Raw genomic sequence first — 24,476 nt, forward strand, 5'->3', positions numbered from 1 at the left:
GGACAGGCTTCAAGGTGCCAGGAAACTTCACAAGGCAGCACCACCCTAACACCACAGTCACAGGAGAAGGCAAGGGGAAGCAGGAGATGCTACAGAATAAATCCCTCTCTGCTGAAGGGAGAGRACATTCCTCTGTAAGGTCTCAGCACTTGCTGAACCTCTCCCTCCTTGGCACATATCTCGCTCTCTCCACTGCCTAGACTTTATAGTGTCCACACATGGACCCACAGACCTCTGTGGGGAGTCTGGAGTCGCCCTTCTGCTCCCTTACAGTTGGGCACACATCCCACTGTGGTCCTACACCATGCCTCACCCAGAGCCCAATCTTTCCAAATAGATCATAGATTCATAGAATCAGTAAGGCTGGAAGGGACCTCTGGAGATCATCTAGTCCAACCTCCCTGCTCAGCAGGGTCACCCAGAGCATGTTAGACAAGGTTGTGTCCAGGCAGGCCTTGAAGATCTCCAGAGAAGGAAACTCCAGAACCTCTGGGCAACCTGTTCCAGAGCCCTGTCACTCTCACAGTGAAGAAATTCCCCCTCACGTTCAGGTGGAATAGATGACTCTACCCAGGACAAGGTCTGAGGGAGAGAGCCAGGAAGGCTGCCCTACAACTGGCTGTGGACCTGGAATGGTCCAGGCAAAACCAAAAAATAAGTTTGCATATCCATAATTTCATGAGCAGACAGATCTCACTTTAAACATGCAAACCTTAAGCTACATCCATGCTACACTGAGGGTACAGAATCCAAGCAAGAAACAGCAGCACAAGGAATATAAGGGCTTGCAGAAACTAATTCTTTTGCAATTTAAAGACATCAAAAGATAAATCAACCAGTTTCAGCATTTTAAGTGACTCCCAAAGACTCACCCATACCAGTAAATCACATCTTACCCTCGCTTGCTGGAAGAGCAGACACTGGGTGTCCAGCTGCATCTCAGCCTGGCTGCCTTCAGAAGTGGCCCGCAGGCAGCCCCTTCTTGCCCATGCTCCACGTGGGGAGGTGAAGGCCAAGCTGGCATTCGTAACGGGCGCCAGGCGCAGCCGAGCTGAAACTCCCCCGTCTCTCTGCCCAGATCATTGGTCCAGGTCGCAGCAGCGGTTGCTTTCAAATTCTGTTAAGCCTTAAAAAGGAAACAGGAAGCTTCTCAGCTCTTGACTTCATGCAGCTTGTGAGGCTCACACACACACACACACTCTCCTTCCTACCCCCCAAAGGTTGAAGCAACTGCAGGCAAGGTGCTTGCAGGAGTCAGGCCCATGCACTGCTGCTCMAAACTCCTCTAAACCTGGACAAACCTCCCATTTGTCAGGTGGGAGAGTGACACTTTCCTTAGCATACCTTAAATTCAAATTTCTCAACTTCTCTGTTGAAAACCCAGCATTTTTATCATGTCCTCTTCCCTTCCACCCACAGTACACGTCGGACAACACACACACATACTAACCTTGTTCAGCTGGTTCCTAGGTGTGTGGCATGGGCTTTAGGAGGCTAACATGTGTTCTTATAAAACTCAGGGGCTGGTGAGCTGGGAAAAGCATGATTTTATTTGCTTGAGGTGTATTTAGTGTTTCRTGGCTCTCCAGTTTATAAGGAAGAAGAAAATAAATTCCTCAATCTGTGAACAAGGGATGCACTCACACACGAGTATAGGCACTCACWCACWCACACACACACAYAYWYWTRTKTKTRTRTATATATATATATRTRTGTATACACACACACACATACACACAGGAGACAACAAAAGTATCTTCTACAGCTTTCCTAATCCTCTTTACTGTCAATCAAGATTTTATACGTTGATGACAAAAAGCAAGTATTAGCCCTTTCTCTCTTCTGTAGTGGTATAAGCCTCCTATGGGAGAGCCATTGAGCAAGACCACTTATGGCATAAGCAAGTAAGTTCCTTTGAGCTCTTGCTCCCAAATCTTTGCCTTCTAAAGCAAGTTTATTCAAGCTGTGTACTCTGTATACAAGTAAAGATATCAAAATCATCTTGAGTTTTCTACACAGCTTGGTCTTTCACACATTTAACGGGTTTGTGAAAATTTTTCCCTTACTGGCCCTAGCTCGAACTGCAACCCACATTCCCTGTGGACAGCAAAGAATATACAAGGGTGCTGTGGCTTTCTAAACCTCTGCTTAGAGTCTAGCACAGAACTGCAAACCAAGTGGAAGACTACAGGTCAGCCCCTAGCCTGTCAAAGAGAAAAACAGCATTCATCCGGGTAGCTCAGGTGACAGTGGTCTAATACAGAGCATGCAAAAATCCAGGACTACACGGCTAGGTCTCATGATTCCATGCAACACAAGTGGCTTTCCCATATTTCTTCTGAGTAAATGGTTTTATTTACTTCACACAGCAAATAGGTTTTTTTTTTCCTGTTTTTCTTTTAGCCAGAGCAGGTTGTCCAGTAAGGTCTGGAGCATCTCCAAGGATGGATACTCCACAMCCTCTCTGTGCAACCTTTTCCAGCATTCAACCACCCCTGCAGTGAAAATCAGCTTGCTTACATTCAGATGCAATTCCCTGTTTCAGTTTGTGCCTGTTGCCAATGTCCCTGGGTTCCAGCTGTCTGAGGGGTCCTGCTAGCTGCTCCTGCTCCTCTCCAAAMTCTGGAATGCAAATTCTTGACAGCATGAACTGAGGCATCTTCTCCTGCACTCTGTGCAGAAAATGCCCCTGGGACACATCTGATTCCTCCAGCACTTGTTATTTCATCCAAGAACATCATACATGTCAGGTCCATCCTTCTTTGTAACCTCTCTTCTAATGCAGGGACCACAATCATAGGTCAGAAGAACCTGGGAGACACTCACCCCCAGGTCACTCAGTTCAGATAGTGCATGCAGAGAGAAAACCCATAAACTGAATTTCCAATACTAAAGGAGGGGTCCGTGCAATTTAAAAAACAGATTGAAGGCACATGCTTCTCAGCTACAGCTTTAAGTGCTTGTGTTTGAATTCTGTACTTCACCCATCATGTCGGTTAGAGACAACCTCCCCTGAAACAAAAGACTGACTTTCCTACAATGTGTGCCCAAGGAAATTAGATCAACTTCTGAATAGTTCACATAGAAGGGGATTTGCCATGGGTTCCACATGGCTGTAATGGGCAGAGCTGGTAACAGATCTCAGGTCCTTCCTTCAGAAGGCTTTGAACCACTGCAAACCTTGGTTAAAGATGTCAAACGTTTTTAATAACATTATAAAAGTTTGTAAAATTTTTCTACTTTTTTATATATATATATATATATAATCACTCTTATTTTTCTTCCTCCTTTCATTTTCCCCCCTTTCCTCAATCTTTTGGTTCCCCTACTCAAGGGTTTGGAAAAAGGGAACCAAGATTTGCACAAGTCCCAGAGAATAAGATCAAATCTGAAATTTCAGAATAAGCAAAGTCCAACAACTTGGCTGTGGCTGCTTTTCTAGTAGTAACTAATTCCACCTCTGGCTGCTTTTATTGGAGCAACTCCACCTGTTTTATGAAAAATTAAGTGCTTTGCCTGCCCAGAACAAATAAAGAGTGAGCCATGTTCCAAGTTCAGTGCTCTGGGGAGATACATAAGGCATTGTAGCACAGATTAAGGAAATGCAAACGAATGCCCAATTATTTAAATTGTCTGACTAGTTTCAGTTCTTGCCCAGACATAACGTAACATTGTGGAGGCAGGTGTTTTCTCAGCAGCCACTGACTAATTACAGAACAAAGATTAGCAAAATAATAAAAAAAGACATAAACAGTGCAATACTGAGTATGTGGCAAAAGTCAAGAGCAGAACAATTTATACTTAGAGTAAGAATGCTTACACAAGAGACACCCAGTAGCCTGTCAGAGAGAAGTCACGTGAAAGACCAAAAAATCATGCCAGTTCTTGAACAGCATTACTTGGCACAATCTGAGCAGTGTGGCAGGCAGTTTGCTTTCCTTCCTAGTCTGATACCCCCAGTGGAAAAGCAAGTTTGGCTTCTTCTGGGCTGCCTATCTTCTAAAATCTAGTACCTCATAGGAGCAGATTAAGATACMCTATAGGCAAAGGAGTTATCAAAACAAGGAAATTATATGGTTCCCAGCCAAGGTCTTTTCAGAATTCACCACAAAAGATATATTTGTAAACAAGCTTTAGTTACAAAAGTAAATTTATTTATTAGTTCACTTTTACACATTTCTTAATTCATTGTAACAATTTATAAATAACTCCTGCTCACAGTCAACACATGTAGGGACAAGTTTTGAAGTTTTTGTCGTTTGAAAAGTTACAAAATTAAAGCACATTTTACCTGTCTTTCAAATAACATGAATCAGTGCACATCTGGCTCTATTGTTCAGTCACCACATGTAAAATGAATGTCRTGAGTTTACATGCTGGCGTAACTACAGCACCATGGATTGTGGATTTCTAAGCAACAGAGGAGCAAGCCTTAGCAGCGCACGAACTGGCATATTCAATTGCTTGAACTTCAAAAGCAGCTCAGAGAAGTTCGTACTTCCTAAAGAGATTAGAGAAAAAGAAAACAATTACATATTGGTGTTACACGTGCCCAGGAAGAGAGTTATTAGTAGACCACAGAATCAGTCAGTGTGCAGGTTTGTATTTCTAGAGATGCGCTTCTCGCCATTCATTTTGCTGCAACACTGTATTAATGAAAATTTTACTGCCTAACCAAGCAGAATTTAAAGACATCTCAAGTTTGTTTAGGATGGCAGGAACTCCCAGAATAGAGGCTTGTAACAGGCAGAGAGGACATAGCAAAGTAGGATAGACGTTTTTTGACCTGAATAAATGCACAGGCATCCGACCCAAAAATATCCAAGAAAAGCCCAGGATGGCATGGCTTGCAAAGTCTTCTGGGCCAGAGGCCTGTGGCCTCAAATAAGGCTTCAGCAATAGATTCCTCTCGCTCACCACTGAGGTAGCAACATTCATTTCACATCCCCTAGGGAAGCCACGGAGTTCCCCAAATCAAACCCTAGCTGCATTCTTTTTTTTTTTTTTTTTTAATAACAACCCAAGAAACTAAGCCAGTCCTTAGGCAAGCAAACAAGGAGAACAAGGAGTGGTATATCCTCAGGCAGGGTTGAGGGAGGGCAAAAGAAAAGCTGTCAAATTAAAGGGCTCAGAATTTCCAGTTTCCAGATCACATTACCATTAGAAACCTAGAACGAGTGATCACTGACTAGGTTCTTAAAGGAAAAAGACTTATTGACATTCAGAATAAGGCTAACATAACAAAAAGGTTGATTTCCTCTGTCAAAGCCTCTCTCATCTAGTCTTGCTGCTCTTTAGGAACACAGTCACTTGAGGTCAAGAAAAGGCCAAGATGCTTTTATATCGGCTAATTCTGACTTCTTTAGTCCTGCTTAAAGTGTCTACCTTATACATTAGTACCATTCACAAAGACAAAAAAAATGATGGCACAGCTTTCAGAGGAAATGCACATTGCCACATAATGTACAGGATATACTCCTCTTAATATACAGCATAAACCCCCAAAATGTGTCCGTCAGTTCAGCACGATGTGTTGCACTCCAACCCTACCTTCTAAGCCTCCAGCTGCCAGCTGGCTTGGTGTTGGGACTGAGTGGTAAATGAGGAAGCAAGCAAGCATGCTCAGTTGGGATTCTTCTGTAGGCTGCCCACTTAAGTAGGAATGCAAAGAGATGTCTCCTCCAGCTGTAACATAAGACAATCTGATGAAGCTCGGGGAGCATTTGTGGAATGRAACAAAAGGTGAGACAATTTTTTTGTGCTACAGGAAGTGCCTGCTGAAAAGGGTCTCTCCATCTYCTGATACAGGGCAAGCTGAGGGCTGGTTTGCAAACTTTCTTCCGTCTGCTGTGGTCATTCTTCAGCCTAATCCCCTTCCTCTACTGTGGTCACCCCTCACTTCTGCTAGAAAAGTCTCCCAATAAGACATTAGAAAAGGTTTCCCTAGGAAATACAGCCTTTCACATTAACTCAACTTTCCACCCAACGGAGCCATCAAACAATTCTTCAATGAATAGTTTACACCCAATCCACTACACCAAAAACTTACTATCTTAATTTTTCACTCAGCTGTACAAGATGATGGACGCATTCACACACATACAAACAGAAGTACTCAAAACAATATTGAAATATTGCTTTCTTACTAAAAAGGATACACATCACTAGGTTTGAGATTTTAAAATTATAGTAGGACTAGCCTTAAGAGAACACTTCAGCTTTCAGAGCTGCCTGTATTCATGGAAATATTTAAGAGATGAAGACTTGCACAAAAAAAATGGACTGCTTAGAATCAATAATGTAAGCTTTGGTTACGGATTTCAATCTGGCCAACAATTAGATATACAGATTTAAAAGTGCATAGCATATTCTATTCTTTCCCTTGACTGACTTCCAGTAGCAAGTTAAAGAAAATTGAAACCAACAGCGGGTAGGCAAAATACAAAAGAGTTACAAAGAAGCAGTATTCGGACATGACTTCAGATTTCTTATGTAAATTGTCTCATATAAGTCTTCCCTTCAATTCTAAAAACAAAATGTTGTTTTGCTCCTGTATGTGACATGACCATAAGGCTAAAAAGCCAGACAAGCTGTTTTATGCTAACATACAAGTGCTTTGCTTCAGTTATCGTTTGGCAGTATTTTGAGGTAAAAGTGCACCTGGACTGGCAGAAGGACAAGAATGCTGAATTGTGCCCATGACCATAGTATTAATGTTCTCTATACCTTGAAGCCATTGATCCAAAGCATTATCAATAGTGCACTTCATCACAGGCAGAAATTCAGAGTTCATGAAGAGTCCTCGGTTTGGATTCCTGCTCATCCTCTCCTGGTGACTTCGGGAACTGAAAAATTCTAACACCAGCTTTATCTGCCACAGTTCAAATGTCTCTGACATTTCTCTTCTTTCTAATCGCCTCACAGCCTAGCAGAGGGGAAATACAAAGCAATTAGAAAAATGTGAACTATACGAGGAAACAAATGTTGCTGTCATAAACACGAAGTGAATGAACATGCTCAAGAACACACTCTAAGTGCACCCTTTCTAAGTACCTACTGAGAAAAACCGTCGAATAATGTTTCTTGTGTAATTTCGGTCTTCATTACCTCAGACTGTTTTCCAAATTGCTTTAAAATCTCTTCTGTCTCCCTGCAAGCTCAGTAATATGTTTACCACTCTTTCTTCCTGATGTTTGTAGAAGTGCACGCAACTAACAAGTCTTGCACCAAAGTATGGCTATTAAACAAAATAGTATTTACTTCACCTGATCAATTGCTATGTAYGTGGGCAGCATCTCTGGATTTTCTTGAGTAACACATTCATAAAGAATTGAGGAGAAAAGATCCAGGATTTCCTGTTTCTGATAAAAGACACATGTTTTACAAAGTGCACATGCTAGGTACAACTTATTACAGGTTCTTACATTGCACACATTTCCTTCCATTGCAGTTAACCCATACACTGACATTACATAAATTAATGATAGATAATAATGGTACATAGCTTGCTTTAGTTCTCGTGCTTATTAAAACTAGCCAAGACGTACTTATATTTTACTTCCTCCCTTAAGTCATTTTGCACAGAGAAACAGTTCTCCATGCAAAAACCCAACACTTCTGCTGTGATTTCACCTAAATACTGCAGGACACTAAGCAGGGCTCTCGGCATTTGTTAAAACACATTCTGCAGTGAATACAACTGGTGCATTTTCTAATACAACTAACAGAAACTATGATGAAAACAATGGAAAATAATCTGTACGGTCAACACTGTTTTGCCTCTTTTGTATTACAGAACATCCCTTACAATATTCCCAGTGCCCACCAACTGAAGGACTGTATCACTGAACTCTGCTCCCCACACTTTAACATAGATTTTCCTACTTTTTATTTTATGAAAAAAAGAAACAATGGTTAGTCCACCTCTAAGTATCATACCTGGCCCATGTTCACAGTTGGTTTGCAAAAATAATCAGCAAATGAAAACAGAGCAGGATCGGAAGTGAAAGCCGAAATTGCTTCTGGCTAAAAACAGATTAAAACATACTCTTAACATGAACTTTTTTGTTTTACTGCACAAAAAAAATAGCAATTTACATCCACCCTTTTCCTCTACAGCACACAAATGAGAACACTGCAACCTACAGAAAGCACATCATGGGTAAAATCAGTCTGACACTTCTGTCTGTCCACAACAAATGCATATGCACATGGTGGCTCTTGGCCCAAGCTCATCCCRTGCCCTATGAAAGCCACCAGACTTCCTTTCCCTGAAGCCAAGTAAATAACTTTAATACCCATAATCATGTGGCAGAGCTGAAAAATACAGCATGAGCAGCTGTGTGTCTCAACCATTCTACAGGTGTCATTCCCAGTTCACTGCCAGTCTGTCCTTAGATGCATCACCACTAAAGCTCTTTTTAACGAGGATTTACCAGCCTGCACTGCTATATACCATATTGTCTATGTAAACAGAGGTCTCACTGCTGCTCTGCTCCAGCTAGAAAACCAATTTGGGAGCAATACCTTGAATGCTCGAGCTTCAGAGTTTCTGTGAGTAACAGTCTGTGCTAAGAGACTGCGCCAGCCCATCGGGTCCTCCTTGTATGAGAGCTGCCCAGCTCTCAGTTTCACATACAAGACGCCACCCTTAGAAAGAATCGACCTGAAATAAGAACAACTATGCTTACTTCACGTTGGTATTTATATACAATGAGGTAGACCTGTAAAAGATGCATGAAATGCAACAGCCTTATGTGATAATATCCTTTGCCCCGATTATTTAAACCCTGTCCCACATGCATATACATAGAAATCTTGCTTTCTCACAGGGCAGGCCGCTCTCAAATGATGATGCAGTGGCAGACAATGGAAGAGGAAAAAAAGGGTAAGCCATACTGATACAAGGAATATAACCTTCTGGAACCAATGCAAGTTCTTGCTAGATCATTAAAGGATGAGCTCCCACCGCCAAGGACAACCACATAAGTATCTATTGGTTTATGGGCATGCTGTGATGGTGAAGAAGTCCTTCCTTGATTCAGAAAAACCCTGACATTCCTGACCAAGCCTACAAACAGAAACRTGCAACAGTTGAAAGCAGCAYTGCTGCAAAGCAGCTGCATGTTTTATCTGATTTAGAGTGATATCAACAGTGCAATTGACTTCAGACCCATGGGTGCCCTTAAAATAACTACATTACCTGTWCTGAAACTAACTACTTAGCATAACAACATAGCAGCAATTCACATGCAGTAAGACAGAAAAAAAGATTTCTCCCACACATGTGCACGTCTCCAAAACACCACCAGCCAGCCAGGTCTCTACTATTTTAAAGGGCTGTGGATAGGAAAACATATCAGCCTTCTGATAGGAGGGAGAGCTGACAGATTCAAAGCATCTGGAGTCTGAGGGAAGAGGTGAATTCCAAAGGAGGCAAGTTTCCTGATTACCCAAGTTGCTTTCTGCTGCAGCAGCACAAAAAGGCTTTTTCAGACAGACAAGTTCCAAAACATGATCAGTTTAAAAGAAAGAGTCAACCCAGTAGGAAAAACRCAGGTTTCTACCAGCTACAGTGCAGCAGATAAATCAGCACGTGCCTTCTGATCCAGGCAACTCTGCATTTTGCAGCAGTTCTGTTGGTTATCTTTAAAGGTATGCTGCATTACAGCACTTAATCTAATCTCAGAGTCACTTAAAGTAATCAGAGTAATTACATAACTGATGAAAAATACAGCTGGTTTCTTCTATACTATTCACAGTGACAAGTTACATTGTAAACTGTTAGGCACAAAGGTGAGAATTATTTTACCTACTGAAACTTTATTCCGGTAAGATTTCTGTTTTTCACAGTTGCCCAATGGTGAGTTAAAACATAAGTTAAAATGCATTAAGCACGACTTTGTGTGCTTCTTGTAACATCAGAAAAATATTTCACAAAGCAGTAATAGTTAGCTAACTCATGTATCAACAGCTTGGGAAATATGACATCACATCAACTCAACTCAAAACTAAAACTATGAGTTTAAGGTAGTTTCTGGTACTACTCAATCCCGCTGCCAATATTTGTGGTTTTTACTATCAAGTTTTCCCCCACCCTGTTTTTGCATGAATAATTCACAACAGGTGAAACCAACTATGCAGTTTCTGTCTTCACCTTAAAGTGCTGCCAAATGCATAACAGCGAACCAATTAAAACCCAAATTCTTTACAAACCGTAGGTGTTATAACTACAGGAGGTTAAAAAAAAAAAAAAGAGAAAGAAAAGAAAAGAAAAAAACACCTACAAGGTCATTAACCAGTTAAGTAATATAAAGAATACTTACTTGAGATGGTGCGTTCCCTTGGTTAAATCTATTAATAATTCCCAGTACCGTGGTCCCTTCACTCTGATCTGTCAATGCAAGCATTTTTATTACTAGATATAAGCAGATTCATAAAATCAAGAGTTTTCCAGATAAGCCTAAAGTTCTTTCTCTGCCTTCAGAAGAACACATGCCCCTTTAAAGTACTACCTGCCCTTAAAATTCAGAGTGAAGAGGACCCAGCTTTGTTTCTCCTACAGTGAAGTTCTCTGGCATGCGGAATCTCCCTGCTATATCAGATCATAAAAGCAAGTGACAGTCAAGTCCAAGGAGTAGGGCATGGAAGAAGTTAGCTTGCACACCTCAGTGACGGAATTGTCTTGAGAGCCATTACCATAGCACAGAGTTGCCCAGAGTCTGGCTAAGGTTGAACAGGGATCTGTCTGAGGTTAGACAGAAAATCAAAGAAAAGTCACTTTAGTCTCTTCTTGCAGCAAGTGTGGCACAGAATCTGAGCAATTAGACTTCTCATTACAGTGGAGACTTCCTTTACCTGCTTCAGTAAGTGAAGCTCTGGAAGAAGAGTGGGTGCCATCAGTTCCTCCGTGGCTTCTGCATACCACCGTGTACCCTTTAAAATGCCACCAACATTCACGTATTAGTAAGGCTCATTTCAACGCAAATAGAAAGAAAACATGCTCCTCATTAAGCTGGCAGAGGTCAGTCAGTTCCTGTTGCTGGGTTCAGATTAAATACATGGCTTGACATTGCTCTTAACATCACAGGATGCAAGTCTAAATTAAAGGAATGTTTCCCACAGATGGACCAATGCACAACACAATGCAAACCAGGCATGCTGCAGCTGAAAATCCAAAGGTTTGAAAAGTAAMCTATACTGTCAAAGCTAGCCTTTCGCAGCAACAATCACTAACAGAATTTCATCACTTTTGCCAGATCCACGAAGGATCTGCTCTGAAGCTTTTCTCCCCTCAAATCCCAGCAACATTTTCTTTAGTCCTCTCAAGGGCATCATCTGTCTCATGTTAATCTGTAAACAATAAATCCTGCATAAAGGAAGGGGACTCCTCCCCAAAAGACACATAATGCAAGCATCAGGGAAAGCCACTAACTTGCCAGTTTTGGCAGAATTAGGGAAAGGCTGTTAAAATCATTGCCAGTTCCAACAACCTCTGTGCCCCCTCTTCAGAAAGATGAGGACTGTGACCCTAGCTTAGTTTTTACACACTTGACTGTCTGAAGACTTTATGGTGCCTCTTACACATGTCCCATGTTCTGCCCTCAAGGTGTCAAAGCACATACAATTTGTGAGTGGGCTGAGCACATCTCTTCAAATATTTGCCTAAAGAGTTTGGTTTGTCTCCACAACTTGAAAATAAACCCAAGATGCTGGCCACAACAATGAAAACAGCATGCCTTTGGTATATCAGCATTTTCAATCGTTTCCCACACCTTCGCAAAGGCCTTCTCTCTTTCTCCCCTCCCAGACCCATTACCTTGTACGTAACCTCTATCAGTGCATAACAAGGAGTGTTTGAATCCACATCAACAGGTGTCAAGAGTCTAGGTTCTGCTGCCAGCACATACAAGTGACGTAAGGCCTGAAGATGGTACCTGTGTGCGGGAATAAGGAATTCTGCACCTTTGTATACTAAACTGCACACAGCTCAATAGCCAACTACAGCTGTCAAACAAGCATGAAATTTGTAGTAACATAGTAGCTTTTTTAAATTTTGGTAACATTAGCACTTCCAGCACTTYAGCTAACAGGACAAGACTTCATGAATCACATATTTAAAACTGATTAAGAGTCATAAACGGACAGACCTTGCAAGTAAACTTTTCTGCTGGAATAGCTATGCCACAGTAGCAAGGAGTAGAGCCTCAAGAAATCTGCTTGCATTTCTTTGCTGATCAAAAATCACTACTACCATCCTAAATCTACACTTATTTCTTCAGGYTGCTATAGCTGTGGAAAGCCTCCAAAAATTATTTATAAGGTATCTAGGTAAAAGTTCTAGATCATTTGTCTGTCGGTAACTTCTTTTGCAAGGAGATTTAGCTTAAATTAAGAAAATACAAATCATACAAAACTCTTACCGATTGTCTGTGCTGTGAACAGGGAAATGAGGGTACAGTGCACAAAGGAGAGCAGCAATTGAAGAATTTGAAGTGCTCAGYGAGTATCTGCAGGAAAACATTTTCTATTAGTTTTCAGTGCTAACAATTACTGGCAACTCTACCAGAGGTGTTCAAAATATTTTTGCATCCCACAAAAGGGAAGGACAACAGTGAAGTGCAGAAATGCAATGAATTTGCAGAGGTGTTCCTACAGTAGGCAAAATGAACATGTAGCAGTGGGAAATGAACATAAGCCAGAAACATTCCTATGCCATTTCTAAGTAATGTAATATCTACAAGACACTAAGACTTGCATTTGCAATAGAAAACATCTCTATGTGACTACATATTAAAAAAAAAATAGTAAATGTCTAGATGAATGTCTAGATCTTCCAGACAATGGGGACAGTTTCCAAGCTGCCACACTTGAGAGTTTGGTGAGGGTTTTTTCTGCTTTTTCTTTTTTTTTTTTTTTCTTTTTTTAAGGCCTGGACAAAATGGAAATTACTTTGGCATTGATGTTTGTTTTGTCTGTTGCAAAACAGGGAACAATATTGCTGGAAAGGCAGCACTCTTAAAATAGTAACAATCCTAGGAGATGAGTGTGCCTAATAYATAACAAAGATGATGGAAAAGCCATGTCAGCATTAAGAGAAGACAAAACAGAGGTAGGTGCCAAATTCTCACTTCTACTAAGTCAGGAAGAATGAAGTATCCTGTGTTTTCTGACTGTAGTCCTCAGAAGTCAAAGGCTCTGCTCAAGTCAGTGGAAGGCCAAGGAAAAGAATTTGGCACCAGAGAGATGGCCAATAAAAATTCATATTGCCTGAGCTATCTGTCATGTAGCTCTATAAAGCTTTGTGCTAGAGTATGCATTTAAGGAAACTAAGCTGAAGAAAGAACTAAGCAGAAAATACTAAATTCTGGCCAACTGGAGTGTGGCAGGAAGGTGGTGGATACTGCATTCAAAGAATGCTTAAGAGGCAGTAAGCGATGAGCATCAAGACATAGGAGAAAAAAAGGAAGATGAAAATGATGCAAATGAATCTGTCCAGAGAATGTCTGGAGGAATGTAGCCACTGAAGGCAAGTGGTTTTGCTGACTGACCTTAAGTTGTATCAGGTTATCCTGACAGAAAGGAGGGCTAAAAGAAGGAGCAATTTAAGCAAACGGAGAAACCAGTGGAGGAAAGAGATAGTTCTCTTCCAGGGTGGACACAAGCACAGTTGCTCCTCCCAATCCCAAAACTGAGTAGCTGCCACGATCTCTTTGGTACATTTAGGCATGCCACTTCAAAGCACTACACTTACTAGACTGTCGTGGCTCTATCCTCCTCTACTTTATAATATACAAAAATATTCAAATGCTAGTAACTACTAAAAGCTTGATCCAGAACTGTTCTGTGCACAAGCTGAGCTTTGACATGAAAACAAGCTGCTAACAGCTGTGACAATTTCTGCTGTTTGTCATCAGCTTTCTAAATTCTAAGAGACTGTTCAATCTCCATGAGTCCAAATATGAGGAGGTTCACTGCGTGTACACTATTAAACATGAGGTGACAAATAAAAGATCAAACAACTGATACTGAAATATCAAAAGCAGCAAATGTAGGTATGAGTACAGAAAAACAGGAAAAGAATCCTCAGGACCCAAAGCAGAGTCAAAGACATGCAAATCCTCCTCCTCCAGAAAACATCTCTGTCATTTGCCTATGAGTTATCTTCTGACACCCTTTGGAGCTCAAAAACCCTCATGCTTTTCTGCACATTGCTTCAGCTTCCACAGTGAAGGTGGAAGATGAAAAAGGTTGTCTTTGGAAATGCAAGTTACCTTCCTCCTCCCAGAAAGAGGAGCCCCAAAGCCATGTGGTGAGCCAGGTGGAACCCGTAGTTCATCTCTCCGCCTGTCTTCTTATGCATGAAACGGCAAAGCTGAAGAACCTTCAGGTTTCCAGAGCCAGCCATCACCATTGCAAGAGACAGTAGCAAGACACTCAAGCATGTTTCAAGATTATAGTGACCTGTCTTCAAGCACATTAGGAAAAGAGTTATTATACTTCTGTAGTCAAATATATGCTGTTGATCAGACTTAGTCTGTAGTTCTCTACTCGAGCTCAAAAATCACGTTCCACAGAAACAGGGAGAGTGGAGAACCAGCAAAGTCCTTAATAAAAATGATTCACAGCCCTGTCACATTCTATAAATTCATTCAGTAAGACAGAAAAGTAAAAGGGATGTTTTTGTTTGCATTAAGACTTCAGTGAGGGTAGAAGTATATCACAGTCTCCCTTCCACCGAAAAAAATCTTCAAAGAACTTACTATTGAAGCTGTTGGTGATGACAAACATTTTAGGAAATCTGTTGCATATTTGTACTGGAAAGAAAAGAAACATATATTAAACAGGGATACAAAAGAYAGATTATAACTCTATAGGAAATCTAGGGGGAAAAGTACAAAAACTTCTTACCAAACACTTAAATGCTGCCATATTTTCTGAACCAGCAAATCGAAATCCCAGTGATAAACATGCACCAGCAATGATGTAGACATGAGCTTGCCTAATAAGCAACATAAACGAGTATCTCTTTTACTCATCTGAATAAGCATCACCAACTTCCTCACTATATAAAAAAAGATTCCTCCTCTAAAGTAAGCTGAGAAAAAAATTCCCTGAATATCAAGGAATAGATTTTCTTTACATATTGGTATCTCTATAAGTTTAGGTTGCACATTTCAGAAGTAAAATTTGGCTTTATACAATCTTCCTCTCTAGCTGCAACCAATCTTTGCTGTGTTACTTACGCCAGTGTCTCTAAACTCAGGTCTTCAGACGAAGGCAGCTCTGTTGCATGAAGGGATATACTATTCTCTCTTATGATCTGTAAAAAGCACAAAAGGTAGAAAAAGTGATCCACAGGATCCTCTCTGAACGTTTCTGACACCTAGGGTTCATAAATCATACAGAACAGAAGGTCTGTTTCACAGGATTACAAAAGTTAACTTCTTCCACTAGCTATTGCTTCATCACACTTCTGATCCAAAAGGGATGCTTTTCAATGCTCACATATCTGGTTTCTTAAAGACTTCTAAAGGCAATGGCAAAATTGTGTCAGAACCTGTCACTGTATGTACTCAAAACAGAACCAGATGACTCCTAAGGAGGCCATCCTGTCCACCTGCATCCTGTATTTCTGACAGATAAATATCTGACTTGTTCTTAAAAACTCCAGTGGTGGTAAATCCATGCTCTATGCAACATATCTTGGAGTATTGCTGATCTCATTGTTAGACAGTTATTCCTAATGCTCAGCTGAAATCTCCTTGCAGCAATTTTGCATATGGCTTCTTGTCTCATGTATGTGGAGAAAAGTTTAATGCCTTTCTCCTTCTGGCTCTTTCTTCATCTTGAAGAGTTGTACCTCTCTTCAATCCTCTCTTCTCTAGCTCTAAAGCATCAATATACTCTACAAAGAGTCCCCAACACTTCCATCGTGGTCCAGAAATCCAGTGCAACAATCTTCTGTTGTGTGAATATCAAATTCAAAACTTGTCTTGATTGCAGTCTTTGGTCCAACAATACCTGAAATGTCTCACAGGAAGGCAACTCTGGAAGCCTCTGGTTCAAGCCTCTGCTCAAAGGAGGCCACCTTCAAAGCTAGATCAGGTTTGCTCAGGGCCTTATCTGKTTTAGCTTTGAATAACCTCAAAGATGGATATCACACAGACTCTCTGAGCTCCTCTCCTAATATTTGACTACCCACACTGTGAACACTTCTTCTTGTCCTCATATATAAGCAGAAATTCTCATGTTGTAGTTTGTGCCCATTACCTTCATTCTAACGGCCTTTCTTCAATGGCCCATCAAGATTTATTTAGCCCATCAAGACTTTTGTAAAAACAGAGCTGTTGGTCCAGCCCACAGTTTTTCCTACATCAYAGTAAGTTTCATATAGCAAAGAAATATTACAAATTAACATGTGTTTTACTGTGAAGATCATGTGACAAAGGAATTTGAGAGACTATTCAGAGAGATGTAAAATTTGGAAGCAAACACATTAAGTGTAAATACCTACTTGAGGCACATTGCTATTGACCCACTTGGAATTGGGCAAGATATCATCCCACAAAATCAGGCATCGAGCCAGGGTCTAGAAAGGTGAGAAAGCCAAAATGTAAGGAAGGAAAAAAGTACACAATGATAACTGTTTTTTTTTCTTAACTATAAGAAATGCATCCAGAAAGAACAGAAAATCTAGCTACCCCCAGCAGCTCTTTAATTGCTTCTCAGCCTTCATATCAAAAACTCTTGTTTTCAGGAATTTCACATTCTGTTTGCAGACAAAGGAGTCCCATAATAAATTCTCTTGAGGTTTGTATATACAGCTAGTAAAGAAGCTGAAGTATAGTATGTACCTGTAACAGATCCCTCAGGCCTGACTGATTTTTTAGTCAGTGAAGTTCATTGAGAAAAGCKAAAGAAATTTACTATTCAATTTAATTTAAGACTCCTCATGAAATGTATTGTTCAAATATTTCTCTCTAAATTCTGTCTCTCTCTAGTGCTGCTCAACACGCAAACTGCCCTCCYACAAGCAGAGATTTGTTTGAAGGTCTCAGTTTGGCAGGCAAGCAATGAATTTCTGAGTTATCAGATAATTTAGGTCTTCTACATGACAGACGGGTGCACTGGATTTTAAGATGCATTTTTAGCATTGTTGAATAAACTGAGAAATGAAACAAAAGAAAATCTTACTCTCAATAAAAGGAACTCTGGTTTTACAAAGTCCAATAAATACATCGTATCTGGTGCTTGAAGCCAATCAGCAATGGATCTGCAGAGCATAGTAAAGGAACAGAGTTTAGAGATTATACCTGGATGCACAAAATTGCCTGAGCTGCACAAAGCATGGCCAACATTATGGCAGTTTAAATGCCCACAAATTATTACAAAAAATCCAAGTAATTCCAAGGCTAATACCTGTTATTAGTCTTTAGATAGATCATTGCAAGCGCAAGTGTGGCACCTGGACAAGTAACATCCACATTTATGGTGTCTCCTTCCTGTGAAAATACAACACTTTCAGATTAGGCAACTAGGAAGGCAACAGCCTGTACTGATGTGTATAAGCATTCAAAACTCCCATGGCGCACTGAGAAACAGACACACTGTAGTCTAAGCCACCAGTATTTTCAGCATAAGCGAGCAAGATTATAATATGTACCTTAATCTGGTAACTGGGAGACTTGTGCTTCTCTCTGTGCATTCCTGCTTGAAACCGCCGGTGACCTCCAACCATGTACTGGTAGAGCTGCTCAGGAACGTTGAGGTCTGACATGCCTATCAAATTACTGCCATGCTAAGGAATGAAGAGGAGAAGAAATAAGAAAAGTGCCTCTTCATGCAAGAAAAAAAGTGCATTTGGCCAAAAGCAGTTGGGAGGCAAGAACGAAACAGTTCTCAGCACCTCTGTCCCAACCCATAATGATTCTTCTACTAGTTGCAGCTTAAATGAAGAGAGGCTCTTACCCCCAGGCAAACCATGCCTAAGGCTAGCCCAGATGCAAGCGAATAGGATTCTCTGTCAGTGCAGTACTCCATTTCTGGTCCAGGGGGACGTCCTTGAGAGAAACAAAACAGTGAGATTCATGTTCTAAAATTCCAGATAAATAAACATAGTTTAATCAATCGTTACATTTCTAATGAAATGAAGGAAAAAAAAWCTGGCACTTCAACAAAATCAGGAAAGTTCTCTCTCCCATAATTGTTATTCTATCAAACGATAAAGTCCTCCAGAAGCAGTAAATATTGCCAAGTGGTATGGTTAGAGTTTATAAATCCAGCAAAAATGYCGTGCTACAATTACATATATTTTGAACGTATTTACACCTATCAAATGTTGGCTGCAGAGTTCAGAAACTATAGTCAGAAAAGACTGTATATTGAAATACTAGAAACAAAATAGATGTAACTTCGTTAAAAGTTATCCCATTCTCAGTTTAATAAACTGTAGCCTCTTTTAACTGAAGAGTTACATATAAACATGAATTAAAACTTAACTGTCAGAAATAACATCAGAAAACTACACAGAGAGTTCAGATGATCAAAACCACKTATCAGGGAGAGCTGTTTGGAAGGCCTTAAACTACACAATTTGAAACAAGAGACTTGAGGAAATGATGGCTCCACTTCCACCATCCTAGTGAGTCAAACAGACTGTCCTTGCAAGACATAAGCTTTTTTCCATCGGGTGCCTCAGTCTCTAGTTTYCRAAGGGACAACTCCTTTGTGGATAGATAYGAACAACAACATGTCTGAGAAGTGCCAGCTCCAGCAAGCATACATTAAGCAACAGATCTGCTCAGGTGCTGTAGAGAGTCAGGATTTCCATATACATAGCATCCAAGTCAGGAGAAACACGTTACTACAGACCATTTAGCACACAGCTGGCCACCCTAGACTAGTTCTACTTGGACAAAATTTCCACATGGATAAAGTATGCAGGTCCAGCCCTAGTGCTGTTATTATATTTCTACTAATTCAGTGAGCACTTTCTGTGATACAGAACAGAGTTCACAGTAACATCTATTCCTTTGAACAGCAGAGGATAGGGTTTGGCAAATGAGAGGTGACTATTGCAGTGGCAGAGGTATAACAGAAAAGATTCATTACAATTTTCAGGTCACAGATGCACTGTGTAAAACATGCACATGTTGCCTCTCTACCCCCTAGTCCACACCCAATTTTTCCCGTGTTAGCACTTACCTATTTCAGCCAGCAGGACCTCAGCCGTGTGCCTGTGAGCAGTGCCTTGATAAACGAGGCCTATTCCTATCACAGCAGCCACCTGCACGTTGTGCGGGACATCCAGCTCCGTTGAAGTTGGTGGCAGGAGGGCAGGTATGTGAATGCTCAGGAGCCGTGTAATAGCCATATCCATTGTGCCCAGCTTGGCAGCAGAAACACCAAGCAACAGTCCAATACTTGTCATTTCATGGCCCTGAGGCAGGAAACATATGCATGATGAAATAAGGTAGGGAAGTTCAGAGTGGGAAAAATGCTCATCCCAGCTGAAATTTAAGTCTTACATTTTCAAATATACACAGCAGTTAAGCTTTATGAATCCATCTCTTAAGGAAAATGAACAATCGCTGTTRCAGGTGTAAAGGTTATTTTCCAAATTTATGCTCTTGTTGTAGGGGCAGACTTCAACCCAAATGGAAATTCTTACACAATGAAATGCTAARCATGGTTATAATGGGGAGTTTTAGTTTCCAAAAAATAAGTTGAGTTTTTTAAAAAATAGAAACAAAACCTGAAGTTTTTGCTTTTAAAAGGTCCTCATCTCCCTAGTAGTTCATTTTCAATGCTTCTCTCACACCAAGCCTGATGTTCACTGGTGTATAAGCTTGAAAGAAATCACAMATTTACAACTTCTTACAACTTAAGGTGGGATTTCAAGAACACACAAGATTTTCAGTTTTTTAATGCAAACTACATAAAATCTTGAGCCTAGCTCTCACTCTGTACCGCAGAAAGATTAACAACATGAACTTTTTGATACAGAATGAGCAGAAGTAATTCACCTACCACAATGAGGTGTGCATCAACACAGTGCAGAAAGATCTAGTAACAAAACTGCTAGAAAAAACTCTTCAACAGAAATAAGTCATACACTAACATTAATGAAGTAATTGTGAGYCTTCTGTATCAGGAAACTTCCAATTCAGTGTTTCAAAGCAACTTTGTTGGAGCGATGCTGTGAGAAAAACCCTGCAAATAGTTAACAAGATTTAAGGACTATGGAGAGAGAAAAACAGTACTGCAAAGGATAGCCAGCTCCAGCCGAATAACTTTGATGAAACCACAGCACCTTGAAGAATGTGAGAGGTAGGCAAGAAAAAAAAAACAGAACAACCCAGAAGTAACCTTAGGTTCATTAAGGTTTAACAACATACTATACAACACACCCTTAAATGAATAATGAGATGGAAATGACATGATAATAATGTTACCACCTCTTCTCCACTTTCTACGCTAATTAACGGGAACATTAAAGTGCAAGTGTGGAGAGAATACCTGATGTAATGAAATTGTAACCAACAGAAAAATTTGTATAGAGTACTCCCTGAAAAGTGTGTAAAAATGAAGAATGAGAAGGTGTGCTAGCTTCGAGGATCTACCACCTAGCACCCATCTCTGCGCAGAAATGAAATAAACAAATATCTCGACCCCATGCGTCTATTGGATGCTTGCACACCGGGTAACAGAACCCAGTTTTGGGACAACAATTTGATTTTTTTTTAATGTTTAAAGAATTGAAGTTCTATAGATATTTCTCTCCATTGCATATGAAAGAAGGCCTCACCTTTGTTAAGTAGTCATGTATATTGAGCGTGGCAAGTTTTGTGAGATGCCCATTGAGACCCAGAGCCATGAGGAAGCCTGCATATTCATTTGCTAGTTCAGCAATTTTTGGCTTGTTATAGACAATCCACGCAGAATCTATCTGTGAGGCAGGTGCTATCTTCAGTCCAGCAGCCACACCGTTGTGAAAGCTAGCCCAACAAGCCATGTTTGGAGGTACATCAATGTTCCCACTGTTAAGGTCAACAGTAGTGTTCCTAGGAGGAGCACGGCCTGCCCAAGACAGAATCATTAAAAACAACTAAGACAAACTAAAAGAGAGAACAGCAAAGAGTAACTCTGTTTAGCAGTGCTGTCTTCTTGTTTCATTGAAATCCCAGAGGAACAATATTAAAAAGTGCTAATCCAAAGAACTTCAGAAACAGCTCTCAGCTCCAGTAGGATACTGTCAGTGAACAAACACTGACAGTGTGCTAGGTAACACTTCTGTTCTGAAGACAGTCAAGGGTATCTTCAAACATGTCAGATGACAGAAGCACAGTATACTAGATAAAACAGAAATTCGGATTTTGGAGTATCCAAGTCCAATATGGTCCTAATACTGACCTAATTCTGCATGTCCTTGGGCAACTTTTTTCACTCATCTCAAAGCATAGCTAACATAAGATGCCAGTGGTAGATAATAACATTGACCTTATGCATCTGAGGACAAGAAACTAGCAGGTGCCAAATTCAAAACAATAAAAGGAGCTACTTTGTCATATAAAGCACACTTAAGCTACAGAATACTACATAAGTTGCAAATCTTTACAAAAAGACATAGAAGATAAAAAGTTTAGATAGCTTCAAAAAGCAACGGGGTAACTGCTGAAAGAAACTCCATATTCTGTTAAATGCAAAAATAGCCCAGTCACTGGCGGCTGAAAGAATGTATCAGGGTAGCATCACTGCTGCTTGTYCTCAGTTGTTGGCAGCTATCAGATGGGACAACGGGCCAGAAGTCAGAGGACCACAAGTTTAGACTGTGTGAGGGGAAAGGAGTAGAGCCAAGTAAGCAAGAAGGGAATGGGAGCAMCTRGAAAGAATAAGGGGAAAGGAGTCACACTTGGGAGAAAATAGGCAGCAAAAGAATCTGATCTCTAGGATGTGTTCTGCCTTCAGAGCCTAGAGCAGAACTGCGTTTCCCTAAAACCTCATCATTCCTCTGCTGTCAGGAAATACCTGTGAAAGCCACTGGCCAAACTCCCCCTTTTCTTTCTAGCTAGTCCAATAGGTCAATAGCTTTCTGCTGCAATTTATTTAATCTGTCGTTGCAGTGAATTCAAGTGGCAGGATCTTGTGTGGTGACTGCACAGGYTCCAACACAGCAAGAAGTCACTGCCTGCGAAAGATACAGTTTAGCTGCAGATACGCATTTGGAGATGCAATTAACTTGCAGGGAAGACAAAGTGCATTCTTTAATTGGGTTATTTATGTTAAAGTCAACACAATTTGCAGGGCATGTTCCTATGTTCTTGAGAAGGGCATTTATCCAGGAAAGCAGATGTATTCCAGCAGACAATTATTGCAACTTCAACAAACCAAACCCTGAAGAAAATGCTGACCAACATACCTGTTAGATTCAATTTTGGGATAGGCAACTGTTCTGTTGGAACAGGATGATACGAGAACAAAGTAAACATTCCTCGTCCGACAGGTAGTGCCATGGTTCGCTGGCAAAGCTGCAACAACCTGTTGTGGAGATTAAATCAAAACTAAGCCAATTGCTTAATACAAACAAATATTCCAAATACATGATACAGAATGAACCTACAGAACAGGCACTAGCGAGTTGTTTTTCTGACTATAAGACAGCATATTGTCTTCACTTTTTTAGTAGGCTAAACTTGTAAAGTAAAATCTTCAGTGTTTAAAAGGTTAACCTCAAAGATATGCTGACAACATGTTGAAACTTTCCTCTATATTTTTCTTAAAGCTGGGGGTTGTTAAATACACTATGGATAATTTAGCAGTCGTATCAGAGACAAAGATGAAAGTAGAAAGCAAAACAAAGTTGACTGCCKTATGCAATCTTGCTATGACTAGTGATCACATCTAGTAATAACCTGCGTACAGAATTGCAGCGAACAGAGCCAGCAGTTTGCGTAGCATTGTCTCAACTCTGCCTTGAACTTCTGGGGCCCGTGTTGGACATTGTGGTCTGCTGACCCTTGTGGGACGAGGGGACTAGAGAGTGACTCTGCTAACAGGTAAGGGGAGCTGGGCAAGGGCAACTGCAGGAAGCCTTAAGCTCTCCTGGAAGAAGCCCCAGCACTTATCACCCACTGTAGCTGGGTATAGCTACTGCTAAAGAGCAGTCTCCGTTGCCCCCTGAATAGAGGGAGCTGGGGCTTTTGACACAGRTAGCCCTTGTTTAGCGTGGATCAAGTACCCTGTGAGTCGGTAGTAGGAAGAGGTCTATTTAAGAGCCAGGCCTGGAGTGCARCGAACAGATGCAGCAGTTTGTGCAGGAGGAGTGTAGTTAGGTACAAGAGGATATCTTTCCTCTTCCCGTGCTAGAAGCGCCCACTCTTGCTAACAYGGTTGTAACTCGCCGTAAAGCATTTGCCAGTAGCTGCGGGAATTGCTACATCAGCTGTGTCGGAAGTTTAACCCAGACAGAGCCTCTTGTAGCAGATGCTGCCCTACAGGTCTCAGGCTGCAAGGAGTGCTTAGAGCCTCTCCAGAAGGCCTGRACTGATTGGTCTGCCCTCCTGCAAGAGGTGTGCTGTTGTTGAGGATTTGTGTCGTCAAGTCGAAGAGTTGTGGGACRAAGTCAGTAGGCTGCAAAWCAYGCGARAAAAWTTTTGTGAGCAGGAGATAGACAGGGCTTTCTCAGAGACCTTACTGCTCCCAGAGTCCCAATYCYCTGCAGCAGGGGAGTTGCTGGAGGACTCTGTGAAGAGTGAAATAGTACAGCACAGCACTGTSGAAGAAGGCYRGAAGCTAGTTGCTTCTCRRACTAAAAGAAGAAAGGCCCCTAGTCCTCCTGTAGATCTGGAGTTGCAGTTGAAGAACASGTTTAGCRCACTCCAGGATGAGGAGAACCCRGACCTGGCCTCAAGGGAAGCAACTGGCCTGTCTGACCCTGTGCCTTGCGTGACCACTCGGAARRGSKRMSRRKKGKTKKWRKKGGKKRWTYCMKKSYKRRGGRGRMMRRRGKKSCYWWYYKSCSRMCCSRMCCCYYCYYYWRRRRRGKTTKSYKSCYKSCMRRRGSMARGRWWWKRRRMSKKKYYKRAAMGSYWMCMARGSYTKKYCSMYYCYYMRRMYWMCMMCCYYYKSYKSYYYTTYMWSKKGGKKSYWAMSRWWMMRRRRAMMAAMYKGRAAMMWWYMAARRARRMYTYMARKGSYYWKGGSMWKGKKGKYMARGGGSYKGGRRSCCMRGKKGKYYTYYTWWWRGKYSTKSCMAWTWRGGGGAGGCATGGAAGAAGGAATAGGAAGATTTCCCAAATCAACAACTGGCTACACCGCTGGTGTTGGCAACAGGGTTTTAGATTCTATGACCGTGRAACATGGTTTGAAGACCAACAACTGGTGGGGAGAGATGGGATTCACCTCACCAAGCAGGGCACATTTGCCTTTGCAGACAGGTTGGCCAGCCTAGTAAAGAGGGCTTTAAACTAGGTGGC

The 24,476-nt window shown here is 41.2% G+C and overlaps 1 protein-coding gene across 1 annotated transcript in view; it reads right to left on the reverse strand.

The window, feature by feature from the left end:
* Positions 1–4,132: 4,132 nt before the first annotated feature.
* ANAPC1 (anaphase promoting complex subunit 1) overlaps positions 4,133–24,476 on the reverse strand; it is a 49,521-nt gene continuing 29,177 nt past the window's right edge. The window contains exons 26-47 of the mRNA XM_085313452.1: positions 22,421–22,539; positions 20,810–21,081; positions 19,207–19,441; positions 17,971–18,062; positions 17,666–17,800; positions 17,422–17,504; positions 17,197–17,275; positions 16,517–16,591; positions 15,246–15,322; positions 14,911–15,001; positions 14,763–14,816; positions 14,274–14,467; positions 12,423–12,509; positions 11,819–11,936; positions 10,858–10,935; positions 10,326–10,393; positions 8,527–8,665; positions 7,939–8,025; positions 7,266–7,361; positions 6,727–6,925; positions 5,551–5,685; positions 4,133–4,501 (exon numbers count right to left, since the gene is read on the reverse strand). Coding sequence (XP_085169578.1) covers positions 4,386–4,501; positions 5,551–5,685; positions 6,727–6,925; positions 7,266–7,361; positions 7,939–8,025; positions 8,527–8,665; positions 10,326–10,393; positions 10,858–10,935; positions 11,819–11,936; positions 12,423–12,509; positions 14,274–14,467; positions 14,763–14,816; positions 14,911–15,001; positions 15,246–15,322; positions 16,517–16,591; positions 17,197–17,275; positions 17,422–17,504; positions 17,666–17,800; positions 17,971–18,062; positions 19,207–19,441; positions 20,810–21,081; positions 22,421–22,539 — 2,629 coding nt within the window. The 3' untranslated portion in view covers positions 4,133–4,385. The remainder of the gene's footprint in view (positions 4,502–5,550; positions 5,686–6,726; positions 6,926–7,265; positions 7,362–7,938; positions 8,026–8,526; positions 8,666–10,325; positions 10,394–10,857; positions 10,936–11,818; positions 11,937–12,422; positions 12,510–14,273; positions 14,468–14,762; positions 14,817–14,910; positions 15,002–15,245; positions 15,323–16,516; positions 16,592–17,196; positions 17,276–17,421; positions 17,505–17,665; positions 17,801–17,970; positions 18,063–19,206; positions 19,442–20,809; positions 21,082–22,420; positions 22,540–24,476) is intronic.

This window comes from Rhea americana, unplaced genomic scaffold, assembly GCF_003343005.1.
Source record: "Rhea americana isolate MKP2758 unplaced genomic scaffold, rheAme1 scaffold_386, whole genome shotgun sequence".
In the NCBI taxonomy this organism is placed as follows: Eukaryota; Metazoa; Chordata; class Aves; order Rheiformes; family Rheidae; genus Rhea; species Rhea americana.